Consider the following 18,915-nt stretch of genomic DNA (forward strand, 5'->3'; position numbering starts at 1 on the left):
TCTTCTCTATTTTTTTTTCATGCCAGTCCATCGCATGAACATATATATATATATATATATATATATATATATATATATATATATATATATATATATATATATAGACTGTGATTTCTCATATTGTTACACTACTGAGGTACAGGTCATCCGAAGCAAAAATGGAACTGGTGGTGAATTGGTGATAGAGCAAATTTGCTATTGTTAGGTCTAATCGGTTGATCATGTTTTCATATTTATACCACTCGCCATCGCAGACTAAGTAGTAGACACCGGGACCGCCAGGAACGGGCCCGGGCACGCCGTATGGGACGCCGGTCAGGTAATGCGCCTGGAAAGTCGGCGGCGGGTAATAAAGCGGCCGGTAAGGTGCCGTCGGGAAAGGATGATAGGCGACGCCGTAGCTGGGAACGGCGTCGGCGCCGTAGAGGCCGCCGGGAACGGCACCAACGCCGGGAAAACAATGAACAGTAAATTTGCTTGTGGCATTAAGGAAAACAATATGGTTCTAAAGTGGGTTATCCATTTAGTTAATTAAATCTTAATGGCTAGGATAGAAAAGGAGAGGTAAAATATGAATACAACAATTATATTTCTTTTTTAATAAAATTTCTAAAACTATGAAGGTGGTGTCGTAACATGTGAGCGAGGAAGGACGTGAAGAGACATGTGAGTTTTTTCACCTTTTCAGCTTTTGTACACAAGCGTAGGTGCAGTAACGTTAGCCGGCGTCCGGTGCGACCAAACACTGGAGCCTGCATGAGATGGGCCAGGCCGGTGCTGCTGCAGCATACCAAATTAACACACGCTCCGATGCGACCATGTGATGGAGGGAGTATTGGTCATGATAGCTCAAGTGTATGCTGAAGCGAACTGGGGGGAGAGAGAAATGCGGTGAAAAACCGATTTCACACTGGACAAGTCGAACCGTGGTAAAAAGTTCTTCGGTTTGGCGAGGCCCTCCACAATGTCATAGCGATGCCCAAAAAATTACATGGATCCCACCTCTCATTCTGGCACTGCTCTTCGTAGCCTGCAGCGTGGGGATACTCATTCACACAGCTAGTTACAACTTAGAACGAAAATTGTACTCCAAAAACAAAGTACTATTTTTTATATGTAAGAATTGGCCTAACTAAAGATCCCATAACCAACTGCAGTTATGTACTTGTGTACTCTTGGTACACCCATTTCAAACCAAGCAAAATGGAACAATTTTTGACATCAAATTTGGCAGCACTCCATGCTGTGATTCAGCTCCCCCACATGTGCATCAGAGAGAGGTTAATTCACAGTTGTGTGCCTTGATCAATGATCACCAGAGTGAGTGAGCCGAATCAGCGCATTGTTGTGGATGAGCTGTCTGAGACACGGACTACTCATATTGGCCCGGGGAGCATTGAGCATTGGATGCAGCTGAAAGCAGGTTCAGTGCCAGCATGAGCGCGACGCCGGTGAACGACGACGCCAGCGCGACGCCTCCGCGGCTGCAGAAGGAGCCAAACCTGTCGCATATCGGGTTCCACCGCGCGTGCACGTTGCCGTTCTTGCCTAGCTCCGCCATCGCCGCCGCTGTGGCGGCACCGGTCGCCAACAGAGCCATGATCACCTGGACCAATGACAAGAGATGACAACAATGCCGTGTGAATTGACTGATGATGCAATGGCTTGGGATTTGTCAGACGTGCTACAGTGCAGGCCTATGCAAGTACAGCAACAGAGGGTTTCAGTCAAGCAACTAGTTTTGGACAGTGGCAATCCAATAGATTCCTGATTAGGCGGGAGATTTGTAAGTCTATAGAACACAATTATTACAAGGCTCCAAAGTTCTGTCCTCTCTGAACACATCAGGTTTGGCTGGGTTATGAGATATACAGCGTATGTGACGGCGCTCGCATTCTCCGCAAGCAAGCGATCATCTCTGTAGGCTCTAGCAAGCAAGAATACAATAATGCACATGCATGAACTGCCTTGTCTCTCTTGAATTCAAATGATTGGTTGTCATTTGTCAATGGGCTAGGACTGTTTCAAAGTTGATTTCTGATGAAGCTACTATGTATTGAAATAATATGTATTGTCTTTAAGTGAAGTATGGGCATATGGGCAGTATTGTTAGTATAAATCAATTAAAATAAAGGAACATTTTTCCTGCCATTGCAGTTCTGCACAATCAATGCCATTCATTTAGTCCTAGCGAAAAAAATACCAAATATGCCATGAGCCCATGATGAGTCAACTGCACACAGGAATTCAGAGAAAAAAAACCTCACCATGTCGAGCATGTGCACAACCAAACCTGCCATCCTCCGCCGCAGAATTAGGCAGCGGAAGAGCAGCATCACGAGGTTATACACGGCAGCAATGGCATTGGCTATGACGAAGTACCTGCACAGATGAAACAAACGATGCATCACCACGTCACACGACGAAATTCAGCAGGAACATTCATGGCATGGCATGGCAAGGCAAGCCTGAATACTGAATTCCCAGAGCGAGGCCCTACACGAACGCAGGCGTGTCCCTGAACTTCGTCGTGAAGGTCTGCGTGAGCGGCCTGGTGCCGACGATGGCGACCACGGCGGTGTAGGACTGGGCGTTGAGCGCCATCACCGCGGCCGCCACCGCCGTGGCCAGGGTCGCCGCCGCGCGCAGCACCACCGGCTGCAGCGCGACGAGCCTGTCCCTCAGCTGCGGCCGCTTATTACTGCAGCAGGTCGACGTCGTCGTTGTCGCCGCCGCGGCAGCCGGTGCAGAGGACGGCGGCGTCTTGCTGCCACGCTCGAGGTCCATGGCCAAGAAATGTAGACGAGCATTCAGTTGTTGGACGCGTGGGATTATTCAACAAACATTTGAGGCGCGAGATTATATGGTGGCCGCAAAAATCATCTGTTGAAAAAAGTGGCGGGCATGCAATCAGTTTTTCCGCAAGTTTGGGTGACTTGTGCGATCGATGCTCGATTGGAACAGAGTTGGTTTTGGGCTTGCTTTAGTCTGACTCAAATTGTTTATGTCCAGCTGATTAGTCAAAAAAAAAGAGGCTTTGGATAAGCTGGGAGACATGCATGTGGTGTGTATGACAGTATGAGCAGGGACAGGGACAATGAAGTGTCTGAGAAGAAACGTATGTTTTTCTGGTGCTGTTTCTTCAGGTTTTTGCAAAGTGGATTGGCAGAGGAGTGAGGGAGAAGCTATGCTCAGGAGAGACTGAAATTAGCGCGCCAGTGCCAACGGACATGAAATTCATAGGTAGATGCAACTACCAAGGAAAATGGGTTTTTGCGGAACTTAGAAGTATTTTATGAAAAGGAGTGATATACAGAGGGAACACCAAAAGGGGTGGTGGCGCAGTTGGCTAGCGCGTAGGTCTCATAGCTAAAGCGAGTGATCCTGAGGTCGAGAGTTCGAGCCTCTCTCACCCCAGTGTTTTTTTTTTTTTTTGCTTTTGTTCTATTTTTCATGTTTTGCAATATTTTTTGTTTCTCACCCCCAATGTTTTTGCTTTTGTTCTATTTTTCGTGTTTGGCATAATTTTTGTTTGTTATTTACTTTTTGATGCAGATTCACGCTGAGTTATTTACAGACCGCAAAATCCTTCGCAATTCACTATCCGTTCTTCGAGTTTGTCTTACCATCCATGTTTAAAGTTTTGTTTTGTTTGGGCATTTTCTTCAAACTACGTAAGAAACGTATGACAGCAACATATTCGTGATAGACAGAATATACATAGGACATGGAACGTATGGGCTTCAAATATTTTCTCCTAAATGTGGATACAACTCTGCATTCTCACTTTCTCAGTCTGAAATAGCAAATGGGGGTAATTGCCATTTACCAGGATGGTTCTCATCAACATCCAGAAAGACATAAAAACACACTGTATTTCAAGAGCCACATTTGCAATGTTTTTTCTGTCGTTATTCACTAATAACAAGGCAGCAAGAGCCCCACGGGCTTGGAATTTGATCACACAGTGGAAATTCTGGGAGAGCCCATATTACATACAAAAGAATCAAGGGTAACAAGCTACAGTTTCTGAGTATCCATCCACACCCGCACTTCGTTTTCGCTCGTTCTAGCACGATCGCAATGGCGAAAGCCGCGTGCTTTGCCACTATGCTCTTCAGGGAGGGATTCCTTCGTCGAGCAGCCGATCGCCAAACAGCAGTATGATACATGGTATTCTTAAACCTTTTCAGATATTTTAAACATAATAAACAAAGTTACACAGGTTGTGATATGTTACTTTTTCCCACCACTTGTAACCCCTACTACAACATTGCTCACCTGCATACACAAACAAAATGAAATTAGCAACATTCACTTTATTGAGCAAAGCTGCACAGGTGTGAGCAAACAGCATAACATGCTTACCAATTTTCCCTTGTCATCTACTGTCATTGGGTTTTCAACAACAACAGTTACATTCTGCGATTGATTCATTGGCTGCCCAAGTTGGACGAAAAAATTTGTGATAAATCACACTAAAACCAAATCAATTTGCAATAATTCGTAAAATAAACATACCACAGAAGTTGACGGGATGCTATATGAATTTCCACTTGATGCAGGTAGTGCAGGTGGCAAAGGTCTCACCGGAGTCACCTGATGTTAAAATTTTAATAAATATGTTAAAATCAGGTCAGTTTCACTGTACATTTAAGATTATTCGCAGCACAAGCAGACCTATAAAGGAAATTAACATACCCCGCCAACATTTGTAATGAAGTTGCAAATAGCACATTTGACAGACGGTGCTCCATATGGATACATCAACACTGTTTGGCACTGGCCACAGTTCACATGAGCTATGCTACTCACTGCAGAATGAACAAAAATGGAGTGAGAGGACAAATTTAATAATAATGAAATCATTATAGAACATGTGCGCATGCATAAAGGGAACATCAATTATGATGGTGACACACACATCCAAAAATGGAGTAGAAAATGCAATTAATCTGCATGTTGTCTTTACATTTCCCATGATTGGATTGCTTTGTGTAGTTACTAAGGAAAAGGAAAACAGATTCTTTCCAGATGATGCGCTCACCCCCATCCCCTAGCAGGATGAGAAAGTGCCCAACTCAGAAGCTGGGAGAGCATAATGCAAGTGCTAGCTGTTCACTGGTGGCAAGTGTAGTCCAATCTTGACAGACTGCCTATATGCTGTTCAACATGCAAGAAGCTTATCCTGGGCCTTGTTTACTTCCAAAAAATTTTGCAAAATAGGAATAGTAGCAATTTCGTTTGTATTTGACAAATATTGTCCAATTATGGACTAACTAGGCTCAAAAGATTTGTCTCGTCAATTCCGACCAAACTGTGTAATTAGTTTTTATTCTCATCTATATTTAATACTCCATACATACGTCTAAAGATTCGATGTGATGGGGAATCTGAAATTTTTTGCAAAATTTTTGGGGAACTAAACAAAGCCCTGATTTAAGTACACTAGGAGTAGATAAATTATTAGCACAACATAGTATCAATTATGGTGCTCGGGAGGCAAAACAACTCTTCTACCTGTATAGAACATGCATCCTACTCTTGAATTTTAACATGTTCATAGACGAAAAATCAAAAGCTTATGGATCTGCAAGATAAGTTTACACATACATCAGTACCTGGTCTGACAAGATTGACTGTGTCACAACATGAGCATCTTACAGTTGTTGCACTGCGAGTATACATCAATAATGTCTGGCAACCACCACATATAAGTCGAGCCATCTCTATTGCTGCAAAAGAAAGTTACCATTATTTCATAAGCACACAACAAGAATTATTTGTGAGGTGAGAGATTCAAGAGGAGGGGAACAAAATAGAATGAACAGGGTACCATAAAGTTCAAACTGTGTCTTGGACTAACCATGCCATTGCCCTATACTAACACAAAAATTTCTGTTTGACTAGCTATAATTATTTGACATTATACAGAACCTAATATTATACAAGGTCACATGACCTAGTCCCCATGTGATAGTCAATGAAAGCTTGGTTATGAGGTTTTCCAAACAAAACTAAGTCACATACTGCTAGTTGGGTTTAAATTGACTTCACACTAGATAATACTAATTCTATGTTAGACAACAATACGGAGATCTCTGTTCCTCATACCCAACTTCTGTAAAAGCTTGGAAATCTGGGATTGCAACTGACAAAAAAAATGCTACATAAATTGTAACTCCAGCTCGGTATGGTAAGTAAACAAAAAAAATGATTAATAAAATACTACAAACCAAATACAAAGGCCATGATGGTATGTGGCTTTAGAGCTATGTAGTTTGAACTTTGAAGGATAGCTAACAGTGGAAGAAACACTAGCAGATGGTGTAAGAGATAGAAGTGTTTAGGGAAAGATAAAGCAGCCATATCAATGAAAGTATTGTCAGACTGCAGTGGATATAATTGTGTGAATGTGGATGACATGGTGCTTCTCCTCAAGCTTTCAACTGCAGAACTCGCAGCTCCTAATATTTCCAACAGAAGCTTTTGCATTACCTCAATTTAAATCAGTGGGCATTAAAGTCTGCAGCTATAAGCCAACTGATGCTTTCTCTATTTTTTCCCACAAGCACAAGTTTAATTGCATTTACTCCCTCAAAGGGATGTTTAGCAGCAACAAATGAGAGGGACAAAGTTCATCGTTAGAGCGAGTGACACCCCCAAACATTCAAAATGTGCACTAGCAGAAAAACTCAGTAGATATGAGTGTAGCAGCTGATATCCAGCATATATTTCTTTTAAAAAGCAAAGCATGACAAATTAGCCTGTAAAACAGATCTTGTTCAGTGGGGAAGGAACATTTCTTTTTTTTAACCTTTATGAAACATAACATAACATAACTACATAAGTCAATTTGGTGATAATATATCTGGAATGACATAACAGAAAGATAATTTACATATGACATCTAAAATGCAAGGACTCTATCAGTGCAACAAGTGTACAATATTATATTGTCATATTTAATGATGGGCATGAACTTGTTATGATGCACCAACACTCAATGGTTGATATGATTGAGCAAGAAATACTTTGTAAACGGGACCATGAGTTAGTTGCAAATTGCAAGACATCAGACATCATTAGTTACAAGGCAGAGCTCATCCCTGTTGCCTAACAATCCTAGCCTAAACTATATGATATCAGTACCTGCACGCACTTGACGTTCAACACACAACATATAGCTGAGATTGATTGGATATCTGGATTTAGTGATTAATGAAAAACACTCCAGCCAACGAAAACCTATGAATTACTCTCATACATCTCTAAATTTAGCATTTCCCTAGGTACACCAATAATGACAACCTCTCTGACACCCCAGACCTGGTCTGCCACTTTAATTGTCACCTAAGTCTCCAACACCCCTTTAATTTGGATCACCAGTCTCCTAAGTCATGCATCAACAAGATTCTAAATCAAGGATTTGGCCCTTACGTCCTACCATGCAATGGGCATGCCTTTGATGTTCAACCAAGAAACAAGAGAAACCAAAGCCCAGACACGCTACCTGGAGGCGGCACATTGGTGACTGCATGGCATACCGCGCAACACACGCTCGGAGCACCTCTTGGGTAGAGCAGAACGGTCCTGCACCCGTGGCACACGATCTGGCTCTGCATGCCTGCAAAGTTCCGGCCAAAGCCACGGCAGATGAGCACATAAACATAATATACACAATCAAAGCAATCACATCACTGTCCCATCCCAATCCTACACCCAATTCAATCCTATTCTTCTTGCACCAACTACCAAATATCAAACAGTTAGCAATCCAGCATATGCCACCCAATCCCACATCAACCAGACATCAACGATTAGCGTCTCAATGAGCTTGGCGCCATCAGGAGAAAAAAAAAGGCCCCTCCAGCTTCTTCCAATCCCAAATCCCGCACACGCCATCCGATTCCCCCACACCGATCGCCCGTGTTCACCTGCGCGATTAATAGATCCCGCTACAGAGCGTCGTACCCTCCCCATACCTCCAGCAAGACATCGGAACATCAAAAGGCGCCGGATTTACTGTGTGCGTACCTCAAGAACCGCGGGGAGGAGGAGACGGCAACAAACCCCTCCAAGAACCAACAGGAGGAACTAATAATAAACAAAAAAAAACAAAAGGTCGCTGCGAGCGGGGGGGCGGGAGCGAGACCGCGAGAGGCACCGGTAGCGGCGGCGAGAGGCAGGCGCCACCGATCTAGGACGTGCCCCTCGAGCACGACGGGTCTCGCGGGTGCGGCAGGCAGGCAGGCGGGTGGTTATTAGGTCAGGTCAACACGGCCGGAAGCGGACGAGAGGTTGGGGACGACCCGCAGCCTCAGGAAGCGCGCGCCTGCCCGAGTACGCGTCCCCGCGGAGAAAGCGTAAACCCACGCGCGCCCCGCTTTCCGCGGAGTCGATCGAACGGTCCAGGAGGCATCGAGTGGGAACGGACGGCTGAGATTCTGACACGTCAGCCTATGACCGTTCGTCCCTACACGACACCGACTTGGGGTCGGAGAAGATGAGCGCGCTGTAGAATTTTTGCGAGTCGTCTTCTTTCTTCGACCAAAATTTTCCACAGAAAAAAAAAAGGAAAAGGATATCGGGGGTGAAACCCTAACCCTAGAGGAGGGGAGGGGAGGGGAGGGGAGGGGAGAGGAGAGCTGCCGCGATGGCGGAGGAGGCGGAGGGGATGGACCGGTTCGACATGGAGGGGGACTTCGAGGGCGGGCAGTTCGGCCGCGACGGGGAGTTCTACTACCGGAGCCGGCGGGAGCGGGCGCCGCAGACCCGGGACGACGCCATCTACGGGGTGTTCGCGGAGGGCGACTCGGACTACGACTCGGAGGAGGATGAAGGGTCCCGCCGCCGCCGCCGGAAGCGCCGCAAGGACGGCGGCGGCGGGGAGGCCGATCTCACCAAGCCCGTCCAGTTCGTCTCCACCGGCAAGTTCATGCCCACCCAGGAGCCCGAGCCTGAGGAGAGGCCGGGGCTCGGGCGCTCTGCCGCTGCCGCTGATGATAAGGCGGAGGAAGCGGAGGAGGAGGAGCAGGACGATGAGGGGGACACCGAGATGCTGCCGGCGATGTTCGGCAAGATCAGGGACGGCGCGCGCGCGAGGCGGGAGGAGAAGGAGCGGGAGCGCGAGGCGGCGGCGCGCTGGCGACAGGTGGCGGGGCTCGGGGCGGGGGAGCCGGCTGCGGCTCCTGGGAGCCTGGAGTCAAACTCCAAGGTGGCCAAGATGATGTTGATGATGGGGTACAAGAAAGGCATGGGCCTTGGCAAGAATCAGCAGGGGATCACTGCGCCGGTGGAGTCCATTCTGCGACCCAAGAATGCTGGCCTGGGGAGCGTCGAGGGGTTCAAGGAGCCCAAGACCTTGTTGCCTAAGGAGAACGTACCAGCCCCGCCGCCGCCACCAGCATCTGCGAAGAAGGAGAAGCGTTGGTCCAAGAAGGCTGCCACAAAGAAGGCTCCAATCTTGACAAAGAATGAGCTCCTGGCCATGCGTGCTGAGCAGGAACACGAGGAGCAGCCTGCTGTTGTCCAGAAGGTGATTGACATGCGAGGGCCGCAGGCGCGGGTGCTGACAGACTTGAAGGGGCTCAATGAAGAACAAGAGATGGAGGCGAATGATGTGCCCATGCCAGAGCTGCAGTACAATGTGCGCCTGCTTGTTGATGAGGCTAGGGCTGATATTGTGAGGTTGGATGCGCAGCTGCGGCGGGAGCAGGAGAAGGTGGCTAGCTTGGTGCGGGAGAAGGAAAAAGTGGCTAGGCAAGAGGCATCGCAGAAACGTCAGCTGCTGGTGATGGAAAGAATTGCAGAGACACTGGAGAAGGTCAGGGAGGATGATACAGCTGGCATGCTCACTCTGGATGGTTTGATTCAGACATTCCACGGGTTGAAGGTGCAGTTTGAGGAGGAGTTCAAGATGTGTAGCATTGCATGGATTGCTTGCCGATATGCTCATCCGCTGCTAATCCGCATCTTCCAAGGGTGGCAGCCCCTGCAGGATCCAAAGTTTGGGTTAGAAGTCATGAAAAAATGGAAGGACCTGCTGCAGGGTGACCAACCATATGACTTCTCAGATAGTGCTGCATCAATGACGCCATATGTGCAGCTTGTTAGTGAAGTCATCCTACCAGCTGTGAGAATATCAGGAACCAATTCGTGGGAGGCTAGGGAACCAGAACCAATGCTCCACTTTCTTGAGTTATGGGATAATAAGAAGTTGCTGCCTCCTGTTTTGCTTCAATCAATACTAGAGCATGTAATCATGCCAAAGCTCTCAGCTGCCGTGGATTCATGGGATCCTCGCAGGGAAAGTGTACCAATCCATGTCTGGGTGCATCCATGGCTGCCAATGCTAAGGGAAAGGATAGAGACCTTGTGTCATTCTATTCGATACAAGTTGAGCACTGTCCTCCATGTATGGCAAGCACATGATGCTTCAGCATATGCAGTGTTGTCTCCGTGGAAAGACGTGTTTGATTCAGCAAGCTGGGAAGACCTGATTGTGCGGTATATCATTCCTAAACTGAGATTGGCACTGCAAGACTTTCAGATCAACCCAGCAAACCAGAAGCTTGATCAGTTCAACTGGGTGATGTTGTGGGCATCTGCAATCCCAGTACACCTCATGGTCCATATGTTGGAAGTTTATTTCTTCAGCAAGTGGCAGCAGGTCCTGTACCATTGGTTGTGCTCACCAAATCCTGATTTCAACGAGATAATGAACTGGTATAAGGGATGGAAGGGTCTTTTCCCACCAGAGTTACTTGCCAATGAGCGCATACGGATGCTGCTAACTGCTGGTCTTGACATGATGAACCAAGCTGCTGAAGGACTTGAGGTGGTGCAGCCTGGGGCTAGGGAGAATGTGGGTTACTTGAGGGCAACTGAGAAGCGGCAGTTTGATGCAGCACAGCAAGCTTACCATGCTGCGCCAGGAGCTGCCATGGCAGATTTGAGCTTCAAGGAGTCTATACAGGCATATGCAATGGAGCAAGGTTTGTTATTTATGCCTAGAGTTGGCAAGTTCTACAATGGCATGCCAGTGTATGAGTTTGGCTCCGTTAGTATTTGCATAGACTCTGTGAAGCGACTACTGTATGCACAACTTCAAGATGGAGTTGAGAGATGGAGTGCTGTAACTCTTACACAATTGATGGACATGAACCGAATGGGAAGACCACACTAGTAGATCGCCTAGGCTTGGAGTTGCATCACATTTTTAGGTTCTTCCTTGTTTTGTAAAACTCTTCAGAGGTGTCAATCAATAGCTTTTTTGAACAATAACTCTGTTGAAGAAGAAAGGGGTTGGATTGATATCTAAATGTGTTGGATAATGCTGTGCTGCCGGTGTTTACTGTGGTGCTGTCAATATGATGTGGCCCCTCAGTAATTTCTATCCATAAGCTCTGTTGTAACTGCTGAAGGACTTCTGCTTATGCAGTTGCTGGAAAATCCTAATTACTCTGAACACTTCTGGTTGTGCACTGAAATGTGTTTGTAAATTCTTTAATCGAAGACTCCAGGTATGTTTTTGTGGTTATAAATTCTTTATTGTGTTTGTATTTGTTCACATGGTTGGATCTCCTTACATCAAGATTGCTACTGAGTACTGTTTTTCTAAGTCATAAATCTGATGGGATTCCATGTGTGTAGACAGTGATGGTTGTTAAAGTTCAGATTCTTTATGAACTTATTTCATATACTTTGTTCAACTGTTGCTTCAATATAGTTGACCTACCATAATCCAGGACAGTTGCTGTGGATAGCTTTTGCTAAATTTGAGACTGGAAGGTGTAAATAATGGTAGTGACATTTATTCTAAAGATTTATTGTTGCTCGCGAAAGAAAATTTATGTATTAATGCCTACCTAGAAGTCTTAGGTTAAAGTGTCATGTTAAAGGAAAACATAAGAATTCTGGTCTGCTTGTGTCATAAAAAAATACCTGAAGAAACCAGTAGTGTTTTTCCCCCTGTTATTATAACAAGAAACCAATAGTGTAGTACACTAGTACTACCGGCTTTTCCAGAGCGTCATAGCAGAGCAGAGCACTTCTGCAGCCGGTGCCGCAAAGCAAGACACTCGCACCAGACGGACGGGCCGGCCTAATGGAAAGTTAATTTTTTTATTAGTGTTAACTAAAATGGCATCCTCATGATTTACCCATCCTGAAATTAAACCTTAACTAAGTAGCATGCCTGTGCATTGCTACGGGATAACTAACATTTTATATTTAAAACACACGGTTCTCGCAATAAAATAACAATACTGTAAAACTTAAATATCAATATTAAATTGACATTATTTCAAGAAAACAAACTTCATGAAATTAAAAACAGTCACATAGAGGGTGGCGTCGCAGGCTCAAATGTCGTGTTACGCCAAGTCAGCAATGCATGTCTTTGTCCAGATGGGACATGTGATTTATGTGTCATATGGCTAGGCGGTAATTTATCGCATCCTTCATCGACCTCCTCATGAGGTGAAGGAATGTAAAGAGATGTTACACTGGACTCTGGGATAATCAAATCACTGGATTTTGTCGTAGTTCCATGAGTTCCAGATGTGTCCGCAGTGACCATGAGTTCCAGATGCATCCGCAGTGGGCCACATAAGCTTAGGAGGTTCTCCATGGCGATAGACTCCGGGTGTAGGGTGTGCTTTTGCACCTCTCTTCGTCTTTTATTACTTGCTACTTTGGCCTCCTTTCACCCTGGCACCCTATAACTCTTTTTTTGTTGTTCGTGTCTAGCCTCCCTCTCTTCTGGTGTCATATTTACATATCGTTCCCTAAAGTACTGTTGATGGGGTTTACCAAAAGTAGCAGGGGTAGCACAATCATGACTCAGATTGGTGTCCACATAATCTTTTGTACATGGTGTTTTAGTCGAGTCAATGATGCTACTGTTATCTACACTCATCGCCAAGCATTCACCTACATAAGCAATATTGTTCATTATCATGAGGTAACACCGTACTCCTAGACACAACCTCATATATATTTCAATACATATGTTCTTACCAATTCGCACAGGTTTGTATGACTGGGTACAGCCAATCGTTATTCTCGGCGTCGACTGGGTGTTTTCAACGGTGGTTGCACCGTCAAAAGGAAAAACTTATGGCAGCAATCTTATTTCTACTGGGGAGAGATTGAGGCAGGAACTCTGAAGTTTGATAGGTCCAGTTCTGAGGTAAGTGTTCTCCTTCCAGCAACAATGGGTCTAAAGGAAATTGTATTATCAAGTACTATAAAGCAAGCAGGCTGGCCAGCCTTTCAAGTAAACAGATAATATATAGTACTGTAAAATTAGGAAATTTTCACGAAATTTATAATCGTCACCACATTATATTCAGAGGAAACAGAAATGAGAAGATTGTGCCAGTAATTGTCAAGATGTATGACCTTCGCTAACAAATGTAACAGGTCGCTGTACTACGAGAGCTCAAGAAAGAAGAATTCATCGAGTTCTTCAACCAGTACATAAAAGTGGGCGCGCCTCAAAGGAGGACACTAAGCGTGCAAGTCTTCGGCAGCAACCATTCGGCTGAGTTCAAGAAGGCGATCAACGAAGCCGACCCGCCCAAAACGTACAGAATTACAGACATGTCCGGCTCCAAACGATCGAGGCCACTGTACGGCTCACTCAAGAGAGGTCCGGGAAGGATCACCATGGACTGACAGCCATCATGTGCCTTATTTTTCATGTACGTAGTGTAATGGCCTGTGCATAGCATGAATTCGATTCTGAATCCTGTATCAGATTCGAATTGCACGATTGATGCTATCTTCACTCATGGTTTTAACCAGTAATTCATGACGGCGTGTCACTTTCTGGGCAAACCTAAGGAGCTGTATGAAGTCATGTATGTTCACATTCTGTTTGTGTTACTTCTGACAGCTATGCAATCTGTACAGTCATCTTTTAAAATAAAAAAAAAAAAAAACTAAAACACAGCATCTTCTACACACCCGGGCGGCTGTTCCTGGTGCTGGCCAACCCTGACCTGCCGGAGCGGTGAAGGAAGAAGGTGGGTCTCAACTCTCAACAAGTATGACAGGAGCACGTTCTAGACCTCGGCATCCTGTGCTTGGCTACACAGAATACCCTTTCCTTGGCCAGGAGACACCAGTGGCTCAGCAAAACACCTATGACTCCATGTACAATTAAGCTCTCCACAGGTTAAAAGTTGAGGGCAAGGGCTGAAGATACTAACTACAATTGCAAGGCCAAAGATTACCAAAAGTTCTCGTGGCCAGTGATATCAAGGGAACTTGTTCTAGCTCTAGGACTAGTTTGAAACTTTGACATAATACCGATACTGAGAAACTTTTTTTTTTCTTTTCACAGAGCATACCCTAACTTTATCCATCTTACGAGAACAAATAAATGATTATAACCATTTAAGAGAAACAGCAAAGGAAGGTCATTTGAAGACCTTGAGATCTCAAACACTATCCATGGGCTCTCAAAAACAGCAGATAGACGTTTAAGCTGACTTAACCGAACCGTAGACTACTTACCATAGAGTTTCTCTGTTCCAACCACAAACGGGAAATAGGACACAACTGCTGCAGCTATTGGTTTAGTTGCTATTCTACTGGGAATCAAGGATAAACAACAGGAATCTCAAAAGCACCAGACAGAAGCTAGTAAGTGAGAAGGCCTACTTGGTGCCAAGAAATGGATATAACCATTTCGTTCATTACTTCATTTTAATCAGAACTAAACCCAGATTCTGATTGGACAAATCTCCATGAGCTATGGCTACAAATGTGCGAGCACAAATCAGTTAGAAGGCCTCCTTACTGCCTCGATTGCATGCCAAATAGCTCCAAAACACAACAGTACAACACAATGTCAACAGGGAAAACATGACTACATAAACTAAACAGCTGATGAGACTAGATAGATGTCATCTCTAACAGCATTAGCATGTCTCATGCATAATGTTCCAAGGCACCATACAGATGTTACCGACTGGCATTGCAACATCACCTTGACAAGTCCTGGTTGAGATGCTGACCTACCAAAGATTAAATGTTAGCACCAGCACGCAAAAAACTACCAAATCAGCCATGTTAACTGTTTCCAGGCATGTACATTCAAACAAACTATTCATTGTGTTTGGAGACGTGAATTGAAATTCATGTATAGAGATGCATAGGGTTGAGGGCTGTGACTGATTAGACCAAACACAGACATCTTTATCTGCCTAATACTTGATGAGTTCAAAGCCTACAGAGTAGGCTAAAAATGATACAAAGAAACTTGTAATATGCATTCAAGTCTATCAAACATTATATGATTATATCTCAAGGTCCCCCCATTAAGCTTGTGCATGAGACGTTTAGATCAAAGAAGTGCAGATATGTAAAATGGAGGGCCATTAGCGAATATAATTTTTCATAAACATCTAAACTCTCGATGGGTTTTATTATAGATGTGTGAGTACATGGCCATGAGTTGCATTTTCATCCATTCCTATCTGGGGGCATACATATTTGATATGCACCTACATTTCTCTTTATAAGGCGTGAACACATTTTAGGATTCAAACATCATAATATTCAATGAACAATTAGTCTCACATGAAGTTAGTAGTAAACATGTTGATTGGCACTGACATGCTGAACAATACTAAAATAATCATCAATCCATTGCCTAGATCTGTTGTCCAAACATGAACCAACACAGAAAAATACAAAATGCAGGCATGGCTCTAATGAACAGTCAATCAGCAGGTGAGCATCATGAAACCATGGAATTGAGTTGAGATGATGCACCAAACAAAAGTACGCTACAAGAATAAGTAGGATGCAAGAGCACATAGAAAACACTCTAATTCCAAATTTGAAGAAAATAAGGAAGGTTCATACCGTATCATATGCTTGGCAGTGAGAATGGTGATAGGAAACTAGCATACAGGAGAGCACCTCTAGTGTACTGAAAATTTGAAACACACAGCCTCTCAACTAGGAATGTCTTGAGGTTGAGTGTGAAATACTGTGACTCCCACTTTGCTATTTGCGAAGAATCCCGTGGTTTCGCTTTTAGGAGCAAGTACCCTGCAGCTGCAGCAAAGATGTCCCAGTAACTGTTTGGTTTGGGCAAGGGGATTATCCTTTGGTGGTGCCACTCAGTTTCTTGCAAAGACTTGTAGTAGAGCTGTAGCATGTCACCACTAATAGAGAACAGACCTATCATGCCTTCCCCTGCCTCCACAACGGCTAGTGCTTGCGGGCTGTTATGTATGCCAGGAGGGAGGTCAACAACAGAGAGTTCCATATCATGCATGTTGAGCATGATCATAAAACTGGTGTCGACACCGATCGTCCAGAAGTAGCAGCCGTGAGCATAGTGGCGCTCAAACAACCCCTGAAACCAAACCAAGGTAGCGTCCAAAGGAACTGGTCTATTGAACGTGATGCCTCGCCATTGTCCGGTGACTGAAGAGAAGTGGAAAGTCACGAGCTTGTAGCGGCACTGCACAGCGCAGATGACCCGGAATGACAAATCCTGTTTCTCCTTGACCTTGTCACTGTCTGGATCGAGGAAGGGATCGAATACCTGCATGCCCCAGCCCCCAGTAGCAGCTGCTAGGTCGTCGGGGATGGCGGGTAGCTCGACGTGCCGGCGGTGCAAGGGGTCGCAGACCATGAGGTCAGCGAACACGGAGGTGATTCTGACGCGACGGTAGAGGAGGACGCGGGAGTCGCGGGCATCGCAGACATGCCAGCTGTAAGGGTTGCCGAGGAAGGAGAAGGTGAAGTCGGCGGCCTGCGCGAGGGCGCGTGCGGCAGGGGCGGCGCGGTGGGGCGGTTCCGCGGGGCGGAATGTCCCCAGTGCGTCGAACTCGAGGAAGCCTAGGACTGGCGGGGGGTGGAGGCACCTGAAGCGGTGAAGGAAGCGGCGCGCGGACACGACGCGGTGGAAGGCCGTGCAGGCGGCGGAGGCGCGGGCGAGGTCTTCCGCGGCGTCGAGGCGGAGGAAGATCTCCTCCAGGATCTCGTCGGGGAAGACCGGCTGCGATGCCGGGGCGCAGGCGACCGAATGCGCCGGCGGCGAGGACATGGCGGCCGGATCTGTTCGACGGCCGACGGGCGAAGTGGAGAAGTGGAGTGGAGTGGCAGAAAGCGCAATGTGGGTTGGGCCGGCCCATCCAAGTGAATTGCACCATGTAAAAGGCCCAGCTGCTACCGGCGAGGCTCGTCAGTTTCACAGCCACTATCACCAAAATTTCTGCTCGAAAAAAAACAAAAGTTTAATTAATATATGAGATGGTTCGGTGGGTAACCTTCGTGAAAAACCGTGCAAACCACAGTAAAAAAGTTATCTAAATTCATCAAAAAAAATCACACATGTAGATAATATGATGATACATAATCTTGTAAAATATCTTGTCCAAACTCGAATTTGTTTGTGAGATATAAAAATAACAAATTTCTAACGGATCATGTGGACACCTTTTTGACTTGAAATTTGTTTATAATGTTGATCTCACGGGGTTTCTAGTGTTTTTGTTATCTAGCTACACATGCTGCTAAGAATGGTGTACATTGAATGCTTCAAATGATACCGAATTTGGTATCAATCTATAAAGATTTACTCTATACACCATAGCACTTAGTAGGGTTTTATGGTGCTTATCCAATTCTTAACATAGAGCTTAAAAGTTAGATAAGTAGCATAAAATCCAAACCAAGTTAGCAATTTACACTTATGTGAAGTGCTAGCTTGAAAAAGCATTAATTTTCATATCTTTATAGAGTTGTCATCAATTACCAAAAAGGGGGAGATTGAAAGGTCCTTGTTTGGTTTTGATAATTGAGTGACAACTTAAGTGGACTAATAATATTTATGTGAGATACACAGGAGATTAGTCCACAGGTGGATATGTGATGATGAAGGAGCTCATTGCATATAATGACATAGAGTCATGTGACTAAGGTGGAGAAGATCAAGATGAGGCTTGGCTTGATGGACCAGTTGCAAGAGTGAAGGGCAAGTCGGAGGCTTTGAAGCGAGGGACCGCGTGTGACGATGAAGCTTGAGCAAGACTTAGTGCCGATGGACCGAGGCAACGGTGAAGAGCAAGTGAGGTCAAGATCGATGAACCAATATGGTCACATAATGATATGAAGTGGATCATATCATTTGTGATTGGTTGGTGCATGTGTTGCATCAACATCGAAGGAGTTGGAATAGAAAGCACAAGGCAAAGGTATAACCTAGGGCATTTCCATTTCATCGGTCATAGAGGAGTAGAGAAGTGCTTGACCGGATTTAGGATAGATAACCGTACTATAAAGAGAGGAAATCTTTAATTGCAATGGTTATCTAGTGCCACTAAGTGTGAGTCTCATTTGCATATACCTAGCGCTTACTGACGTGGTGAGTTGTATGAGAAAGCCTATAAAAATGATTGTGAAATGCTAACACACATGCACATGGTGGTGTACACATGGTGGTGTTGGCACATTTGCAAAGGAGAAGGTGTTGGAGTTGATTTTGATCAACTTGGAGAAGAGAGAGAGGCTTTTTGGTGTTCTCCGGACATTAGGATGGCTTTTAGATTGAAATACTGCTTTGATCCATTATGACTTGGATTGAGTATCCATATGGATTGTATAGCCCTCTGAGTAAGCTTTCTGAAATGTCCAAGATCATCAAATTCGGAGTTCGGAGCTAAAAGTTAGCAACCTAACAAGGTTTGAGATGGTGCTGAGTATACAAGACCGGAAGTTTCGGTCAGCTTGACAGGAAGTTTCGGTTGTGCTATGAGAGGTGCGCTCGTGTTTGAGAAAACACTTCCGGTGTTTGACCAGAAGTTACGGTCCATGAACGAAAGTCCGCATAGGAGCCTTTGCGCATGCCCTCGCGTGTTAGGGTTCACTTCCGGTCTTTGACCG

General features: G+C 45.2%; 4 protein-coding genes and 1 non-coding gene across 8 annotated transcripts; 2 read left to right on the forward strand and 3 right to left on the reverse strand.

Moving 5' to 3' along the window:
- On the reverse strand, positions 928 to 3,095 carry LOC8070143 (CASP-like protein 1B1). The gene is made up of 3 exons (XM_002443482.2): positions 2,501 to 3,095; positions 2,268 to 2,382; positions 928 to 1,606 (listed from the first exon to the last, which is right to left on the reverse strand). The coding sequence occupies exons 1-3, from the start codon at positions 2,785 to 2,787 to the stop codon at positions 1,373 to 1,375; spliced, it is 636 nt and encodes a 211-aa protein (XP_002443527.1). The 5' UTR covers positions 2,788 to 3,095; the 3' UTR covers positions 928 to 1,372.
- TRNAM-CAU lies at positions 3,331 to 3,417 on the forward strand. The gene is given in 2 exon segments: positions 3,331 to 3,368; positions 3,382 to 3,417. It is a non-coding gene; the product is annotated as a tRNA-Met (tRNA).
- LOC8076679 (protein LOL2) lies at positions 3,857 to 8,332 on the reverse strand. Its single transcript, XM_002443483.2, has 7 exons — positions 8,038 to 8,332; positions 7,514 to 7,627; positions 5,622 to 5,735; positions 4,702 to 4,814; positions 4,522 to 4,599; positions 4,369 to 4,440; positions 3,857 to 4,281 (listed from the first exon to the last, which is right to left on the reverse strand). Exons 2-7 carry the CDS (start codon positions 7,623 to 7,625, stop codon positions 4,237 to 4,239), a joined length of 534 nt encoding a protein of 177 aa, XP_002443528.1. The 5' UTR covers positions 7,626 to 7,627; positions 8,038 to 8,332; the 3' UTR covers positions 3,857 to 4,236.
- On the forward strand, positions 8,614 to 13,879 carry LOC8070144 (septin and tuftelin-interacting protein 1 homolog 1). 2 transcript variants are annotated; one of them, XM_021446410.1, is made up of 4 exons: positions 8,614 to 11,525; positions 12,754 to 12,967; positions 13,036 to 13,195; positions 13,429 to 13,879. In XM_021446410.1, the coding sequence occupies exon 1, from the start codon at positions 8,657 to 8,659 to the stop codon at positions 11,186 to 11,188; it is 2,532 nt and encodes an 843-aa protein (XP_021302085.1). In that variant the 5' UTR covers positions 8,614 to 8,656; the 3' UTR covers positions 11,189 to 11,525; positions 12,754 to 12,967; positions 13,036 to 13,195; positions 13,429 to 13,879. The 2 variants fall into 2 exon arrangements, with proteins under 2 accessions (XP_021302085.1, XP_002442512.2); XM_002442467.2 differs by having other exon boundaries at positions 8,614 to 12,967.
- LOC8070145 lies at positions 14,674 to 17,153 on the reverse strand. Of its 3 annotated transcripts, XM_021446412.1 has the most exons (3): positions 16,574 to 17,152; positions 15,883 to 16,489; positions 14,674 to 15,024 (listed from the first exon to the last, which is right to left on the reverse strand). In XM_021446412.1, the coding sequence occupies exons 1-2, from the start codon at positions 17,075 to 17,077 to the stop codon at positions 15,887 to 15,889; spliced, it is 1,107 nt and encodes a 368-aa protein (XP_021302087.1). In that variant the 5' UTR covers positions 17,078 to 17,152; the 3' UTR covers positions 14,674 to 15,024; positions 15,883 to 15,886. The 3 variants fall into 3 exon arrangements, with proteins under 3 accessions (XP_021302087.1, XP_002443529.1, XP_021302086.1); XM_002443484.2 differs by having other exon boundaries at positions 14,674 to 15,029; positions 15,883 to 17,153; XM_021446411.1 differs by having other exon boundaries at positions 15,883 to 17,150.

Source organism: Sorghum bicolor, chromosome 8, assembly GCF_000003195.3.
Source record: "Sorghum bicolor cultivar BTx623 chromosome 8, Sorghum_bicolor_NCBIv3, whole genome shotgun sequence".
Taxonomy (NCBI): domain Eukaryota; kingdom Viridiplantae; phylum Streptophyta; class Magnoliopsida; order Poales; family Poaceae; genus Sorghum; species Sorghum bicolor.

Bases quoted from the DNA above. Each gene is read 5' to 3' on its own strand.
- LOC8070145 (XM_002443484.2), bottom strand. From the start codon at position 17,077: ATGTCCTCGCCGCCGGCGCATTCGGTCGCCTGCGCCCCGGCATCGCAG.
- LOC8070144 (XM_002442467.2), top strand. From the start codon at position 8,657: ATGGCGGAGGAGGCGGAGGGGATGGACCGGTTCGACATGGAGGGGGAC.
- LOC8070143 (XM_002443482.2), bottom strand. From the start codon at position 2,787: ATGGACCTCGAGCGTGGCAGCAAGACGCCGCCGTCCTCTGCACCGGCT. The intron at 2,383-2,500 runs GTAGGGCCTCGC...TCATCTGTGCAG, and splicing joins AGGGACACGCCTGCGTTCGT to GTACTTCGTCATAGCCAATG. The intron at 1,607-2,267 runs GTGAGGTTTTTT...TCATTGGTCCAG, and splicing joins TTGTGCACATGCTCGACATG to GTGATCATGGCTCTGTTGGC.
- LOC8076679 (XM_002443483.2), bottom strand. From the start codon at position 7,625: ATGCAGAGCCAGATCGTGTGCCACGGGTGCAGGACCGTTCTGCTCTAC. The intron at 4,600-4,701 runs GTATGTTAATTT...TTTTAACATCAG, and splicing joins TCATTACAAATGTTGGCGGG to GTGACTCCGGTGAGACCTTT. The intron at 4,282-4,368 runs GTAAGCATGTTA...TTGTGTATGCAG, and splicing joins TAGATGACAAGGGAAAATTG to GTGAGCAATGTTGTAGTAGG.